The sequence below is a fragment of the Panthera pardus genome, unplaced genomic scaffold, assembly GCF_024362965.1.
Source record: "Panthera pardus isolate Hobbes unplaced genomic scaffold, ASM2436296v1 HiC_scaffold_13, whole genome shotgun sequence".
Taxonomy (NCBI): Eukaryota; Metazoa; Chordata; class Mammalia; order Carnivora; family Felidae; genus Panthera; species Panthera pardus.
The window spans coordinates 53,519,092-53,538,016 of NW_026526688.1; the positions used below are offsets into that span (position 1 = coordinate 53,519,092).

Consider the following 18,925-nt stretch of genomic DNA (forward strand, 5'->3'; position numbering starts at 1 on the left):
AAGGCCTATAATGAAATATTAAAAATAAATATCCAAGTTTAAGAAAAAATAATGTAAGTATACATATTTTTTTCATTTTCTTAAACATAATAATCATGAATCTCCGAATTTGCAGAAAAACAAAGAAACAAAATTAACAGTACATTCAACCTCTACCAATACATTCAACCTTTACAGATATAAATTCAGAGCAGCTTAGAACATCTCTAATGCCATTTAAAGTTAGGACAAAATAGAAGCATGTTTTTAAAATTTTTATTAAAATGATTGATATTTTTACACGGTTGTTAATACTTTCTTTAGTCTTACATGGAAAACAATATTTTAGTTATTAATACTGACAATGGACAAATCATAAAACCATAAAATTTGACAAATCATAAAAAATGTGAGAGCCAATACACTAAACAAATGAAATTTCCAAAAAGATGTGGAATGTTTTACAAAAACTGTGATACTGCATTACACAAAGCATATTTTAATATAGACTATACAAATACTAAATGCCTAATAATTTGAAAATATGATGTGAAAGATAGGGTGAAAGCCTTTTACTTTATAAACTTTGAATAGTTGGTGAAAATGTTATCCTCTATGGGACGAAAAAATATAATTTATTGAAATAATATAATATGCCATTTCAATAAACAAGTCACATGATTTAGTTGCTTGTAAAAATAATGGGTATATATACACAACAATCAGAGATGGTATTTGATAATTATAAAAGCCTTTATACGGTTGCCCCAAGTTCAGCAGAGTCTGGATGTTCTGACCTAGACACCTGAATCCAGAGTGTGTCTGGGCACAGTGTTTGAATCTCTTGTCATTTTTGTTTGCACACGTGTCCTTGGTGACCTCATCCTGTTTCATGGCTTCAGTTATCATTCATAGGTTGATAATTTGCAGCTTGTTCCAGAACTCCCACCCTGAATTCCAGCTTCCTATACCCATCTGCAATAGAAGCTACCATTTGTACATCCAACAGATGTCTCATATGGACTGAATGGGTGATGGGCATTAAGGAGGGCACTTGTTAGGATGAGCACTGGATATTATATGCAAGTGATGACTAAATTCTACTCTTGAAATTAAAAAAAATTAAAAAAATAAATGTAAAACTTTTTTAAAAATAGAGAAAAAAAGAAAATAATATGTAAACAAATAGAATATTGTTCTTAAAGAAAAAAAATACGTCTCAGCTGAGCTCTTGATCCAAACTGCAGTACCTCAGCCTCCACCACTGAACACACACACACACACACACACACACACACACACACACAATCTTCCCCTTAATAAAACAAAAACAAAAACAAAAATAAACCAAACCCTAGACCCAGGATAGCATAACTTAGATCAAATCCCCAAAACGGATCTTAATACCTAATCTAATTGCAGTTTCAACGTCCTCCAGAAATGTGGTCTTCACTGGTCAGTCAGAAATTTCTGATGAGTGCCAAACAAGTAATCTGCCACATGGCCCTCCCCTTCCCTCAAAGAACATGAGATAATCTGCCTGCTAAGACCCCTGCTTTTCCCTCTAAGGGAAATCCACCTTGTTATTATTCCAGCAGGAATAATCCTTTACTTTTGCTAATAACTTTGTCGTCTCAGGATCCTTCCTACAAAAATGTTTCATTTTGTACAGCTTCTCAGAGCGTCCCTCTACTTACTGGATGGGATTCTGTGTGATTTCTGAATTACATAACAAAACGAGTTTAGATATTCAAATTTACTTCATTGAATTTTGCTTTTTAATACCGTCTTCCTCTCTTCTCAATTTTAATTCATGGTGTCCATTATTTAGGTTATTTTAATTATTTACTAATTAAACTTTTCTTTTTGTCCTCTTCCTCTACTTTCATAATAACAACCATAACGGACGTGTTAAAACCCAAGCCAACTTCATTACAATACTGCTTATTACCAAGATGTCATCTCACTGAGAATGACCACTAACTAGCCAAACTCATAGAGGTGTGCCATCAGGCCCTGAAAAATCCGGCTCCCTATTTATTCCCCACACATCTTGTATCCTATTACGCTCACCTGTGTTCTCTATGTGGTCACTCAAACACATCTGATATGCTCGAATCATGAAACCCTGGGTACCTCGGGAAACTTAGTTGTCTCGATAGACAGAAAATGCACCCTGAGAGATGTCTATGTTCTAATCCCCAAACCTGTGCCTGCGCTATTTTGCATAACGAAATGATTTTGCAGATATGATCATTGCTGGGTAGACTGGGGAGATCCTGGGGTCCTGAGGCTTCTGTCCAACCCGTCTCTGGGATGCTGATGGAGGCTCTTGGTCTTGTCACGAGAAAGAATTCAAGGACACGCCAGACACAATGGTAGTGCGGCGCAAGCAGGAAAGTTATTAAAATGAGGGTACATTCTCAAGATGTGAGCGTGGGCAAGCTCAAGGGAGAGCCGCACTCAGGGCTGGGTCACCATCTTTTACTGCCAATTGTTAACTAAGGGGTGGAATATTTATACCCAGATAACAAACGGGAAGCTGTGAAAAAATAGACCATTACCTGTATTAAAATATTGCTTAGCCTTATGTTCACTACAGAGTGGATACTCAATAAACTTTCATTAGTAATGTATCTTTTAAAGATAGTCACAACACAAATGAAATAAAATTGTGAAGAAAGGACTTTCTGATGATTTGTTTAGAAGATTTGAGAAAGATGGCTTTCCCTGTTCTGAAAGTGCAATTAATTTTTGTATTTGTACAAAAGTAATTACTAAACTTAAAGTCCTTGTAATCTATCTAAAGTGTAAACGGCTTAAACATTGCGTGTGTGTTGGGGGAGGGAGGGTGCACGTGTGTGAGAGAAGAAATGAGAAACATATTTACCCAACAAGGAAAGATAGATCAGTCATCCATTTTTGGCATTCCTGATTTTCCATGGATACGGGAAAATAAATTTTAGCATTTTTTTTAAAATTTGTTAGAGAACTTTTATACAGAAGTCAACTAAGGAATTCATTCAACTAAATCTATGTTTTATGGAAAGTTGATAATGTGATAAAACATGTAATCTGGCGCCAGGTTTCCTGAGCTAATTACCTAAGATGAGTATACAGCAATGTTTTCATCCACTTCACAGAGATTTTATGGGATGTAAAACTCATGCTCATTACAGTGGTTAGCACCAATGACCATTTGCTCTTGTCATTACTGCTGACCACAACCACTACATGGAAAGCACTGAGTATGCTGTGCACAAAGACATGGTATTGTAAATGGACTGATTCTACAGTCCTACCTCATTTTCATATACCCACTTCACTCTCATTTTTCAAAATATGGATTTGGAGGGATTTATCTGTGGGCACATTTTCCTAGTTGGGGACTATATGCCACAAGAAATACAATATGTCTTTAGAGGTTTAGAGCAAATATTTCTGAACAACATTCAATAAAAAGCAGAAGTAAAATTCTATTAACAAGATGAAACAGATTATTAAATGCAATATGTGCAGCTGTTGTGGAAGCAACACTCAATGTGGCCGCAGAGAACTTCATCCTGAAGGGAAGGTGTGTGCCTAAGTGAAGGACAGAATACTCATTAAATATCAAGGCAGATTGGGTGGAGGAAGCTTCTGGGTGACAGCAATGACTTAAAGTTCTTAGCTGTACATCATGAGGCTAGATGGTGATGTGTTTTAGGACCTGATCTGAGTATGTTTTCTTTGTCCCGACCAAAAGAGGTAAGAACCTAATATTTCTAACAGGAAGTGCCATACAGTAAAGCCTTTAATGAAGTTCTGTTAGGCAGAACCATGTAATGTCTACCGCAGAGTGTTTAAAATGGAGAGAAGTGAATGAACAATGTTGTTAGTAGAATAATCAACGTATGTGACAAAGCCAAATTCTTGGGTGTTTTCTAAAAACATTGTGTATGGACAGATCCAAAAGTATGAAGCAGTAAAGGCTTATGGTGAATGCATTCTGGCCTTTAAATTTTGAACCTGTACACTTGATATATGCAATAGATCTTTGCTTTCTTCATAGAATATATGGACCATAAATTCCTCTGAGTTCTTTAAGTGATTATAATTATGAACAGGACAATATATAGTTCATATCAAGTTTTGAGATTTTATGCAGCTGATACTATTGGTTTATTTCTCCATTTAGCTTTATTTGGGTTGTACTTATATATTTCTACTAATAAATTAAAAATACTTCAGTATATTTGCATAAAGTAGAATATTTGCTTGTTGACATGTGCAATAAACTGATGATGACTTTCATGTTGATTTCCCCCATAGACAAGCATAAGTCTTTCTTCAAGTAGACATCAAGGAAAATAAAATTATGTTTCACCTTTGTATAGTAACTGTGTACCATATCTCCCTCCATTTACATACCGTAAATAGTGTTCTACCTTTTTTCTTTTATAGGTATGCCTTCCTCTTTCCTCACCTCCTACAACACAGAATATGAGTTATTTCTGGTCAGGAGTGGCATTTTTTTGTCCTGTCTTGGTAAAACAGCCCATGGTTTAAGAAGTCAGATATTTGGCTCATCTAACTCAAAGAAAATATCAGGTTGTACCATTTCATACCTCTCTCCTGGATTCACAGTTCACAAAATATAGGAGTGATATGACTTATAAGAAATATAATTTGTCATTTCAGATATCATATTTTGAAAAGGATACCTTTAACCTGTCATTAACATTTATTTTATTAGCTTTGTTTTCCTTCATTTTTTAGTTTTTTCAATAGCTAATTTGTATTAATAAGTTCTAAGAATGCTTCATGATGACAGTCTAATATATATAAATGCAATAGAAAGTACCAAGTATCCCCTGTCATATATTGAATGATTATAAAGTTACATAAATTTTCAAATAAAAAGGGAATTACTCAAATATATATTAGGAATATAGCCTTTTAACAAACAGATGTAAAAAAGAACTTAATAATGATATCCTATCCAAACCAAATCATTCATATATTTAATTGTGTAACCTATTTATGGTAGATGATCGTCACAATATTTGAAAACAAACCACACACTTCTAAGCAACCCCATGGTTCAAAAACATATAAAAAAGGGGCATCAGAAAAGATTTTGAACTGAGCGAAATTGAATAAAATACCCCAAACATGTAAGGATTATGGATGCACCTAAATCAGTGAGTAGTGGAAAACAGCTTATGTCAATAACCTCTATTAAAAACAAAGCAAAAGAAGAAGCAGCTAACATAAACCAAGCTGAAGAAAGGAGATGATAAGGATGAAAGCATAAATCAACGAAATAAAAGACAGAAAAAATAGACAAAATCAATGATATTAGAAGTTGGTAATTTAAAAAGATTAAGAAAAATGGCAAACTTTAGCCAAATAAATAAAACTTTAGTCAAATGAATAAAGATAAAAGATGGATGTAGACTAACTGGGACAAATTGAAGATAAATTCATTAATCCTTACAAATGTCCAATTGCTTTTCCAAAAATACATCCAGCTAATTCAAGGGGGCATAGATGTGTCTTTTCTACAATTTTTGTTTATACAACTGGCTAGCCATGTTCATGAGGGAAAAAAAAAGAACGTAAAACCTTATCTCATACCTTCTGATAATTAACTCAAAATGAGATTGTAGACATGTAAGAAAAAAAGTCTACTTTAACTTCTAAGAGAAAACAGGAAGAAAATCTGTGTGACCTTTGTTTTGGCAAATAGTTTAAGATGAAGGCAGAAGCATGACTCATAGAAGAAAAAAAAAATTAGGGCTCATCAAAATGAAAACCTATGTGCTTTGAAAGAAACCATTAAACAGAAAAGGCCTACAGACTGGAAGACAACAATTGCTAATCATACATCTGTAAAAGACTTGTATTAAAAGTGTATGAAGAATTCTTAAGACTTATAATGAGAGGACAAAAATCCAACAACAACAAAAAAAAACAGAAACAACATTTCTACAGACAATGTACTAAAGCAGGCATATGAATGGCTTACAGGAAATTGGAAAGATTCTCAGCATTGTTATTCATTAGGAGAATACAAATGAAAACCACAAAGAAATACCACTAAATTAACAAGAAATGCTGTAATAAAAAATTAAATACTTAGTGTGGGTAAAGTTGTGAAGAAATTGAAATGCCCACATATTATGTGTGGGAATGTAAAGTGTTACAGACACTTTGGGAAATTAGTGTTGTAGTTTTCTTAAAAGTTACACATAAGGTGTGCCTGGGTAGATCAGTTGGTTGAGCTTCAGACTTCAGCTCAGGTCATGATCTTATGTCTGGTGAGTTTCAGCCCTGGGGTCTGTGCTGACTGACAGCTCAGAGCCTGGAGCCTGCTTTGGATTCTGTTTCTGCCTCTCTCTCTGCCTCTCTCCTGCTCATGATCTGTCTCTCTTTCTCTCTCAAAATAAATATTAAAGAAAATTTTTTTAAGTTACACGTAAACTTACCATATGGACTAAGAAAAATAAAAACATGTCGATACAAAGACATGTACTTGACTTGAAATTCTTGGAAGAATTATACACACTAGCCAAAACCTGGGAGCAATGTATTGTTTATGAACCAGTGAATGGATAACCAAAATTTGGTACATACATACAATGGAATACGATTCACCAGTAAAACAAAAAACCAAAAGAAACAAAAACAAAACAAAACGATCTACTAATACATTTTATAATATGAACCTCAGAAACATTGTTTATTTAAAAAAAATTATTTGAAAAGGAAGTAAATGGCTACATATAATTGGATTCATAATATTAAATGACAAGCAAAGGTAATTTTAGAGTCAGTGGTTGCCTCGGAAGTGAGGTCAGAACAGAATAACTCACATACGTGTGTGGGAGATTTTGGAGACAGTGATTAAGGAAAAAGAAAAGCAAAGATGAAAAACTGTAGAGCAAAAAAATTAAGGGGAGACAATAAATCCAAGGGAGATGAATACAATGTTGAAAATAATATGGATACTTAACCTGAGTAAATTTAAAAAGCTGAGTGGATTTTTTTTGAAAATGTGACAAACACAGAAATAAATTTTAACCCTGAACAAACTGTAATATTTAAAGGGGTTGCATTATTAGTGTAAAATCTACCCACACCAAAACCAGCAGCCCCAGTAAGGTTTACAGACATGTCTGTCTCTAAATATTCAAGGATTTAAAAAAATCCAAGTTCAACACAAATACTTCAAGTTAATTTATAATACATGACATCATATACCTCATTTTACAAAAGAAGCATAACAGAATGAAACAATTATATAAGGATAGTATGAAAAAAGAAACTTAAAGGGAAAAGTAATTTCTTAACCTACACAGTAATCCAAGGTTTTACTGTACTACAAGATAAATAAAGGCTAATGGTTATTTTCTCCCCAAGGCAGTCATGAGCACAAAATTATAAAATATAAAATAGTGTTTTGACTCCCTATGGTTATGCTAGCTTAATCAGGTAAACTTTGTTTATATATTTATTTATATGAATTTAGGTAGCTTTTTTGTTTTAAAATTAGTTTCAGATGTACAAAACTGTTCCATAAATACTTCAGAGTTTTGGTAAATCAAATCCTATACCCAGTTTCTACTACTGTTAAATCTTACAGTGTTACTGTACCTTTGTCATAACTATTGAGAACATATTTACACATTATTATTAATTAATATCCATTCTTGCTATAAATTTCTTTCATTTGTATCCAATGTTTTTTGTTTTTGTTTTTGTTGTTGTTGTTGTTGTTCCAGGATTCCATCCAGGATACCATATTGTTTTTAGTTGCCATATCTCCTTAGGCTCCTCTTGGCTGGGACTTTCTTACACTTTCCTTATTATAATGGCCTTGACATTTTTCAAAAGATTTGCTCAGCTGTTTTGTAAAAGGCCCTTTAATTTAGGGATCTCTTTTTGATGGTGAAACAGAAATTATAGGTTTTAGAGAGGGAGGTAACACAGATAAAGTAACATTTTTGGTTCATCATATCAAGGGTTCATGTTATCAACATGACCTATCCATGTGATGTTAGCATTCATCTTGTGGCAAAGGTAGTCTTTTTTCAGGTCATCCCCTGCCTCCATTTCCATACTGATTTGGAAAGTAGTCGCTATCTGTAGCCCCAGTTAAGCGCTGGGAGTTGAGAGCAGAGTGTTGACATACAGTATTTGGAATTCTTCTATGTGGGAAAGTGGTCTCTTCTCCCCCTTTTACTGACCTCTTCAGTCATCTATTCATATCAGCATGGGCTGATATTTATTTTACAATATGTTGAAAATGTACACTATGTTCAGGTTTGATCTCTGATAGGACTTTCAGTTAGTTCCTGTGTCCTTTTGACATTCCAGCATGTTGTTTTTTTAGGAACTTATTCATGTTCTGGCATTACAAAGAAGCTCCAAGCTCATATTGTATATTCAAAGCAAAAGGTCAAACATTATTAATAGATAACCTGGTTGTATTCACAGGAAATCCCAACGGCTCTTTAAAATACACACACTTATAGTCAATGTAAAACGTATAGTCAGTGGTAAGGAATTATATAAATTTACAAAGTGAATTATATTTCTATACAAACAAGAGTTAGAAAATAAATTTCATGCGCAATCATATGCACAATATGAAAACACCATAGGTATTTAACCATATATATGCAATACCTCTCTCTTGGGAATAATAAGGCATTGCTGAAACATCTTTAAAAAGAACTAGATAAATGAGGATATATATCATGTTCATGGATATAAAACTCAATATTTCTAAAATAATCATTCTTCCCAAATTGATGTACAGATTCAATGCAAGCCTAATCAAAATTCTATCAGGCTGTGTGTGTATGTGGTTGGGGATGATAGGCTGATTTAAAAACATTTTTTTTAACATTTTTATTTATTTTTGAGAGTCAGAGCGTGAGCAGGGGAGAGGCAGGAAGAGACCCAGAATCTGAAGCAGGCTTCAGGCTGTGCACGGTCAACACAGAGCCTCATGCTGGCTCGAACCCACCAACTGTGAGATCAATCATGACCCGAGCTGAAGCTTATCCGACTGAGCCACCCAGGCACCCCTTGAAAATGGTATAAGTACTATAGGAAAATTTCTGGCTATTTTTTTAAAAACTATAATCCAGTGATTCCTTTCATGTGATGATTCGTAGCAATTGAGTTAAAGAAGTTAAAAAAAAAGTATAGTTATGTAGACTTTTAACTATTGAGTACGAACTGATGGGGAGACAAGAGATGGGTGGGAGGATGGGTGAATGGGTGAATGGGTGATGGGGATTAAGGAGTGTACCTGTCATGATGAGCACCTGGTGATGTATGAAATAGTCAAATCACTATATTGTACGCCTGAAACTAATGTGACACTGTATGTTAACCATACTGGAATAAAAATAATTAAAAGGAAATAAAACAAAATAAAATAAAGTAAAATAAAATGTATAATTATGATGTGAGAATAAAGCAGAAAATAAAATAGCAATGTGAAGTCCTTTTCAAAATTTTAGAGATGAGCTTTAATTAAGAAAAAAAAAAACTGGGGCGCCTGTGTGATGTAGTTGGTTGAGCATCCAACTCTGGATTTTACCTAGGTCATGATCCCAGAGTCATATCGGGCTCCATATTCAGCATGGAGAGTGCTTAGGAGTCTCTCTCTTTCTCTCTGCTCCTCTCCCCTGTGCTTTTTCTTTCTCTATCTCTAAAATAGAAAGAAAGGAAGGAAGGAAGGAAGGAAAAATCCTAAATGTTTGAAAATTTTTGACTACTTAAAACCACCTTAGAGCTAAATCTACATTTTTATGTTTAATAATGAAGTACTTGCAAATTCATGCAGATAAAGAAGGCACAATTAAATTTCCTATCAAACTCATGCCCACAGTATTAGGATAAGCAATATTTATAGTAGCACACATACAGAGGCCCAAAAGCATTTACTAAAACTTGAGTTTTTTCTCATTCTTCCCTACCGAAAATTACACAATCTCTAAAAAGTTATAAAATTCCTTAAATCAAATCTACTTCTTAAGCTCTTGTATTTCGCTTTTATTTTTCTGTGTAGAGCAGTGTGGGGATTTTTCCACTGACCTTTTCCAGATGAGTAATTCTGTCATCTGATATGCCCAAACTACTGTTCAAACCATCTACTGAATGATCTTTTTATTGTATTATATGATACTTTTTATTTCTGCAATATCCATTTGAAATTTTTGTATAGATTCCAAATTACTGAGGATATTCTACATTTGTTTTTGTATTTTGTAGTTTTTTTTTTCCTATTTTAAATGTGTTAATCACAGGTTGTTGTTTTTGTTTTGTTTTATTTTGTTTTTCATTTATTCTTGCTCCACTATCTGGATCATACTTACAGTTTCTCTTTTTTTCCCCTTCCTTTTATTCTTCTTTTAGTAATAAATCATGAATTTTGATTCTTAGCATGTACGGTAATGTTTTATTGTGTGCAGGAATTGTGTATGAAACAACCATCGCAACTCCAGGTGACTCCTTCAGAGTTTTCTCTCTTTCCTCTGTTAGAAAGATGGGCTGAAGAGCTTATCACTATCTCTAATCATGGGTCGTGCCAGGTCAGAGGTGAGTGGTTTTTAGTACATCTTGGGGAATTCTCCTTTCCTTATGTTGGTCAGGCATGGGCCTGCTGGACTTTCAATTCTGTGATTCTATTTTCGCAACTCTGAAAGCTTATCAGTGGTTGTGCTCTATCACCAAGAGGTTCACCACCCAGCTCTCCAGCATCTTGCCACATGCAACACCAAAAATCAGGTAAGTGTATTATGGGGACACAGTGTGTGTGCTGTCTTGTGTTCAAATACATCATGATTTTGGGAATTGACACCTTTATGACATTTCAAAGAGGAACGTTAGTTCAAAATATGGCTTGTGCTCAAAATACAACATGATTTTAGGGATCTATGCCTTCGAGAAATTTCAGAGGAGCTCACCAGCATCCCATGAAGCTCTCAAGCATTGTGACTTGGGGGAAATCTGATTGTGAATTAGAGGCCCTTGATGCCTAATGTTTACAGTCTATCTAACCCGTGTAGTAAGTAAGACATTGGGAATTTCTCTTTCCCTCAGCAGAGGTGCTCCACCTGGGCCAAGCCCAAGGCTCAGTTCACATCTGGCATCAGCAAATGCTCAGAGGACAAAATGGTTGGCAAGATTCAGTGCTTTTCAGAATTATTTTATCCTGCCTGAAATGTTAGTTCATCTATCCCATATTGCTTCCTCAGCTCTCTGATGTCCTTCAAATATGGTTCTTAAAATAAATTAGATTTTCTAGGTTTTTTTTTCTTTGCAGAGGAAACAGGGTCTGCTAAGACTTATATATCCTACTTGGAATTGTAAATATCTTCTTTATCTTATTTTACAAGTGAAGTTACCAAGGGGTTGAATGGTAAGTATCATTTTTTTCTCTTTTGAGAGTTTGAAGTAATTCTATCTAAGTATAAACCATGTCTCCAAGATAGTAAAGGCAGTGGTGTGAAAATTCAAAACCTTCTGATGTCAGACTCCTTCCCACGTTGTCTGTTATGCAAGGTAATACTCTATCAGTCAGAATTCAGTCACAAGAAGAGCCCACCTCTGAGGCAGCCATGCTTTACTAACAGGAAGTGCAGCTTTTGCACCTGAGACTGGAGGTCAAAGGGACGAGGTGCCATTATTGGAACCCACACGTTCGGAGTAGGTCCCATGGCTCTAGGACTCTGACCTCTGAGGGAGGGTTGGCCAACCTGGTGCTGAACCTCCGGGATTTGGTGCAGGCCTCAAAGACCTGGGATTTAGAACTCCAAGGGTAAGACACTCGATAGCTGTGCCAGTTTCTCTGAGGTTGACAGTACTGTTGGTTCTGGGGATTAACTCAAGGAAAGAAATGTATATATATTTGAGATATATGCATATGTGTATATATAATACATATGATATCTTTCTACCTATGTCTACATCTATATTTATATCCATATGTAGTGATATAAAGATTGAAAGGCACTGCCTTTGCCAGGGTGAGAGTTAATGAGGCAACCATGACATGAGCAACATTCAGGACATTTCCCATGTCCAGTCTCCCTTTAGTTTACCCTACTGGTAGTAGCTAATAATAGAGGACTCACAAAGGAGAAATGTGATTTGCAGTTTCCTATTCCCTATGTGAGAAAGCAGAAGACACACACACCCTATCTGTGGACAGTGCCTTTGCTCTGCAACCACAGAATAGTTCCATAAAACACTAACTGATATAATTGCCTAAAATAATGGAAAGTAAAAACGTGCCGGTAATTAGTATATTTTGCTTATTGTTCGATGGCTAACCTTTGTGATCCCAAATGATAAAAAGTCTCAGGAAGTTTCTGTCAGTGACCTGTGATACAAGCTGTAACATTTCTCCTGCCAGGGAATTAAAACTTAACAAACGGGGAATTTCATTTGGGATTGGGTTTCTTTCTAGAAATCATAGCTTTTTGGTTTCTCATTGCAGGTGGATCATTCACTTCTCCTTGATTAGGTTGACGTGGATCATTCTGCTATTTACTGGGTGCGGTTGTAACATTTTGATCTTCTTTCTTAATGTTTTTTCCCCTTCTTATAAAAGACAAAATTAACAAAGAACAGAATAAAACCAAAGAAGGTATCAACCAAAATAAGAGTGGGTTAGTCTTCTTTTGCTGTTTCTCCTGTGACCGATGGGACTCTTTTCTTATTGGGGGTGGGCCACTGTCTACACTACCTCCACTGCCTTTTATCCGGCAGTCAGGAGGGTCCCACTCATAGCTGCAATGACAGTGATGTCTATTGTTACAGACTCCGTTCATATTGCAGGTCTCAGGTGAGCAATTAGTTTTCAAATGTGCCAAAGGGATGCATTTCCTTTGGACACAGATATGTTCTTCACCGCACTCTGTACCATCTTTTATTTCACCAAGATCAGGCAAGGGCATCCCCAAATGGAAGTCAGTACCCCAGCAGATGCTATCATTGATGTGAAGCCAATGCAGAGTAGAATGGTCTCTCAGAGTGGGAATTTCTGCCACATTCTTACACTGAACCCTCCCACACAGGGTATCTGCGTTATTACATTTTATAAATTGATCATTCTTGAGACCACAGTTGCCAAAACGGTCACCTCGGACATTCACTGTACTATAGCAAATCTGACTCGCACTCTTGGCATTTGGGCCAAAAAGTTGACTACACTGTTCATCACGAGTATTGCACCTCTTTTCATAGCAGTAGCCACCACCTGTGCATTCGGCTCCATCTTGCATATACACATCTTCTGGACACTGATAGGATGTCCCATCGCACCACTCGGGAAGGTCACATTCATTTTCCCGTTCTCTACACACGTCACCTGATGGCATGATCTTGCAGTCTTTGCAACAAAGCCCAGAAGCACAAGTAGCCCCAGGACTCAGAGTACAGTCTAACTGACAACATGGATCTTTTGTACACAGATTTAAGGAGCCGCAGTCACAGTCTTCTCCATCTTCAACCACACTGTTCCCACAGCGTGTATACCGGAAGATTCTCTTTGGCGTTCCTGGATGCAAGATACATCTTGATCCCGCCGAGGTGTGCCAATATCTAGCATAACTGCAGTTGCTGAATTTAGTTGCCTGAGACTGGGTTGCATACATTATGCACACATCGTCTGCACATTTACATGTTTTCTCATCATGCCACATACCCAGAGAATGACCGAGCTCATGTGACACAACAAATGCAAAAACACCCAAATTGTCACTTGTGAAAGCATCCACTGCACAATTAGTATTGTAGTTACATATTGATTCAACATAAGATATGCCAAGAGCACCATATCCTTTTTTTACAAAAACATGCGCAATGTCATGGGGGACACGGGCATTAAAGCTTTCTTTCTTCCAGGCGCAAAATAAATCCAAGAGTGTGTCCATGTTCCTTATTTCAACAGGGTTTCCTCCATTCCAGACCTCCATTCCAACTAAACTCACATCAATATTTAGTGCTTGATAGAAGGTATTTACGTTATTCATAGTAGTAATTACTTCCAGCTCCACAGTTGTGACATTGTATCTGCGATAAGCATACCGATTGTAGTCCACCACCACTGCCATTTCAACAAATCTCTTGTGGGTCCCCAGACTTTCATACCCACGCTGCAGCAAAATAGAATTATTGCTCTCTTGTGACTTCACTTGCCGTGCTATTTTTTCATCTGTTAATCCACACCTCATGGGTGGGAATTGTTTCTCCTCACCGTACATCTTATATACCAGGTGTTCAAATGTGGTAGAAAGCTTTTTGGGTAAAATTTCATAAACAATGTGATTTGTCTGCATTATTCCTTGTAAGCCCCCAAAACAGGTACTCAGAGACACCAAGGAATCCGGATCCCCTTCCACATAACCACGATAATAACAGTCTTTCTGGATAAATGGCTGGTCTTCAAGAAGAGCCCCCTGGTCTGTATAGGTGAACACTGGGAAATTTTTGGACAGCAAAAGCTTCTTTACCTTCATATGGAAAACATGTCGCTGGCCTCCAAAATGCAGTTGGTAAGAGATCCAGCCTGGAGGCTTCTTGACATTGCTAGGGTTTGTTACCCTCAAAGGAATCACCACTTCTGGGGGCCCATGGCAATAGGAGTGTTCAACATGGGACCATCCAAAAAGGAGCAGAAACACTCTTATGTACCATGACCTCAGAAACACACGTACCATGACCTCACCCACAGCTATTATGGAGACACCATACTCAGCCATTGGTGAGACCAAAACAGAGCGGATCAGGAAGCATCACTATTCTGTCTCCTCCCTCTGAGCTGGAAGTATGCTGATAAATAAAGTGCTGATATTTAAAGATCTGTCTTCTAGGAGTCACACCATCAGAGCAGCAGCACTAAAAGAAAAAAATACAAAGAAGGGCAGATATAGGAGTGGAACATATGAGCAAGTCAAGGTGAAGGATGAAAGGAAGGGTATGGGGTAAAGTGGGTCAGGGTTTGCCTCATGACTCAGTATACTGCATTGCATTAAATAAATCATGGTAAGGCAGAATGAGACTACGTGTACAAAGCAATGGTGATTGGCTATAGGTTGACTCTAAGAATCTAGATAAAGGACACATATGGATTTGTTATATTGCTCTGTAAATATATGAATATGTATCAACATTTTCACAATAAATATATAAAATATAAGAGTATTAATGGAAATGTGAACACCTATCATATTTTAATGTAGCAGTCTCAATTTACACATATGGGGTGGATATGGATATCATGATATAGGTCTTCCTTTCACTTTCAAATGATAAATTATTTAGTCACATTACTCAGGAGAGATATAAAAATTACTCATGGGGGCGCCTGGGTGGCTCAGTTGGTTAAGCGTCCGACTTCGGCTCAGGTCATAATCTCGCTGTCTGTGAGTTCGAGCCCCGCGTCGGGTTCTGTGCTGACAGCTCAGAGCCTGGAGCCTGTTTCGGATTCTGTGTCTCCCTCTCTCTGACCCTCCCCTGTTCATGCTCTGTCTCTCTCTGTCTCAAAAATAAATAAACGTTTAAAAAAATTAAAAAAAATAAAAAAAATAAAAATTACTCATGTATTTTATTATTTTTTCTCATGGTCTGTAAATATGCTTCCATGAAATAAATTATTGATTATCCTAGCTCCTTCCTGCATTCCCTTTTTCATCTAAGCCTGTGAAACTGCAAGAATCAGGGCATCAATATTGGCATCAAATTCTGAGTTTATAAGATTTCAAGGTAACCATGTCTTGGGTTTGACAGTAAAATGTATTTATTTCATAAATAAAAATACATATGCATATTTTGCATGAAAAGTAGAAACAAAATAAATAATGGTGCGACACACTCAGGAAATATACATGTACATATATGTTGAGATAGTAATGGTCTGCAGATATTAATGGTCTCAAATTTGGAAGCGGTGTTTGGGACAAAACTACACATTAGAAATTTGTAAAATTTCAATATTTTGTATATGCATTGCTTATTTTTATTACCCAATGAGAATATCCACTGTCTTTATGAAATCATTAAAGTAATAAGAATGCTTAAAGTAATGACACCAAGAACTCTCGGTCTAGTTGAAAAACCAGGAAAGTGAAGTCGGCTATGAGGGATCTAATATAAACTGATCAAACCACCTCCCATAGTAGATAATATAAAAATTAAGGGCACCTGGGTGACTCAGTCAGTTAAGTGTCCGACTTTTGTTCAGGTCATGATCTCACGGTTCGTGAGTTTGAGCCCAGCGTTGGGCTATGTGCTGACAACTCAGAGTCTGGAGCCTGTTTTGGATTCTGTGTCTCCCTTTTTCTCTACTCCTCCCTCACCTGCACTCTGCCTCTCTCTCTCACAAAAATAAATAAACATTAAAAATTTGTTTAAAAAAGATGCATGATTAAGGACCTAGCATCTGCTAGTCCCTGTACCTATTTTTGCTTAATCGTTAAAAAAAAAAATCTTGAAGCTATGTTCCCTTGACCTCTTTTTTGTAGAATCATTGTGTCATGTATGGAATCTTCTTTTCATGAAAAGCAAAAATCTCTTGACTTTCACTTCTTCATGGAAATATCCTTATTCCTACTTCATTTTACTAAAGGTACCAATCAACAATTCAAAGCAAGGCATAGAGGAAGATTTACATTCTCAGTATTCCTGTATGGCATACAGAACAGATGACAGAGCCAAATTTGCACTGATTACCAAAGCCACTTACAAACCACTAAACCGGTAGCCATCTCACTGGACCACTATTTAGCTTTTTTTCTTACTCAAACACCAACACCCAAATCAATGCTACACAAACCTCAAGCAATTGGGTGTCTGATTTATTAATGTGTTATTCACCAATAATTTTACCCACATCTGGGGTTTAGTGAGCATATGGGCAACCTATATAATAACTAGTTTATTTTAGCTTTGCTACTTATTTTCAACAATATTTAGCCATTGGCTTATAGCTAAATATTATTTCTTAGTATCATCTGTATCTTATTATCAAACTCTAACTGTAACCCTAACCATAACCCTAATCCTAACCCTTATTATAACCCTCCATTGTCCTGACTCTTACATGTTAAATAGTTAACCACAACTTTTATTCTTATTCAAAACTTGATTCTCAAATTTATGCAGAAAAATCACTTTTTTTTCATTCTCCCCACTTTTTACGTTCCCTTAATTTTACCTTGTATATCTATAGCCTGGCTCTAGACTCCATTAATACAACCACTGTGGTCTAAAATCTTCAGCTCCAACTAGGTTAATCCTTTTTCCCTGATTTTGCTACTCCCATAGAAACATCTCAAAACTCCTGGGAAAAGAAATCACAGAGTATCTTCACCGTCACCTGAAAATCCCTTGTCTTTGTTTTCACAAGTAGTTATTATTGAGTTCCAGTTATGGTAGTTTAAACAGTAAAATCCAGAATTCAACATTTCTTACACGTCTAATACAGGATTTGATATTTTTCTTAGTCTTTGCTTTCTTCTTGCAGATAGCATCCAGGAAATTTATTTCAGGCTAAATACTATCTTCATCATTAATAAGATCTGAATTCCTAGGGTAGTTTGGTATTTCTCTAGGACTAATGGGGAGCAATATTTCACAAAATGCCAAGAAACCACAAAAAGGAAAGTAAAATTCCTAAATTAAACCTTTGAGGACAATACCTCTAAATTGTGAGTAAAATCTTAATATACTGATTTGACTTTTGAGTCTCTTGATATATATTTTGTAATTATAATGGAGTATCAATTGTTGTGATGGAAAATAATTAAGAATAACAGAGTGCTGTTGAGAGTGAAACTAATCAATAAAAATTAGTCAAAATTTATTTCTAATTCCAAGAGTATGTGAGCCAGACGGCATTTATCCTCATAACATTATTTTATGCAATGATTCAAGAGACACATTTCCTAAGAGAATATAACATTTTCATTCATAATGTGATATAATGCCATAATCAAACAGAAACTTCTAAGTAGATGGTCATACATCATCTTTTATAAGTTCTTTTTTTCTCTCCTGCGAGCGTCATCAAGCTCATCAATCTATCTACCCTAATTACCACCTCCCTTTCTCACTCTTATAGCTTTATTTTTCCAAAGTGTGAGCAACAACCCACTAAAAACACAATTTTGTTTACTCAACCAAGTAAAATAGACCAGAATAAGACATAATCCAGGTAACATATCCTCCTTAAGAATAAAAAATGGCAAAGAATTATGGTGTGTGTATGTATGTATGTGTTAATACTAATGTTTCTCTCCTCTACAGCTAAATTCTTGAAAGACTTACCAGCAGTAGAATTAATGGTTCCCATTATCTTTGCTAGCTAGAGCCCTATCCTGGTTTGTACTACCTCTCTTTATGCACAAAGACTTTGATCTAAAACCTTACATAAAAAGAGAACTAACAATCCACTCCCTTTCATCTCTCATTTGATTGTGTTCTAGATTTAACTACTTAGCAACAAGACTTTCTCAATTCTGAAGACCGTGGCAACTGGACAAAAGTTCTCCCACTCTGGAAGAATCACCTGCATCAAGCTTTATCTCTAATTACCCTTCACTATGAGTAAATATTACTGTAATTTTTTTTATCCCTATCCTATGTGCTCCCTGAACACAGCGGAGACACTTTACCTTCGGTATTTTTGTTCATACTATTGCCCTGGTCCAAGATTATTTTCTTAACACTGAACCATATTATGGAATACTTGAATTATTTCAGGTTCCAGAAAGAAGTTTGACCCTATTTAAATCATTTTACAAGGATTCAAATATCAGTAATCATCTATAACTTTCTTTGTTAGATTAATGAATAACTTAGAGATATTTCATATCTATAAATAAATATGCTTCATCTATTAGGGAATATTGTTGGCAAAAAATGGCAAAACAAAATTTAA

The 18,925-nt window shown here is 35.8% G+C and overlaps 1 protein-coding gene across 1 annotated transcript; it reads right to left on the minus strand.

Annotated features, from left to right (window-relative positions):
• Positions 1-12,273: 12,273 nt before the first annotated feature.
• Positions 12,274-18,438, minus strand: LOC109262397 (disintegrin and metalloproteinase domain-containing protein 20-like). The gene is made up of 2 exons (XM_019440959.2): positions 18,313-18,438; positions 12,274-14,883 (listed from the first exon to the last, which is right to left on the minus strand). Exon 2 carries the CDS (start codon positions 14,745-14,747, stop codon positions 12,528-12,530), a length of 2,220 nt encoding a protein of 739 aa, XP_019296504.2. The 5' UTR covers positions 14,748-14,883; positions 18,313-18,438; the 3' UTR covers positions 12,274-12,527.
• Positions 18,439-18,925: the final 487 nt, after the last annotated feature.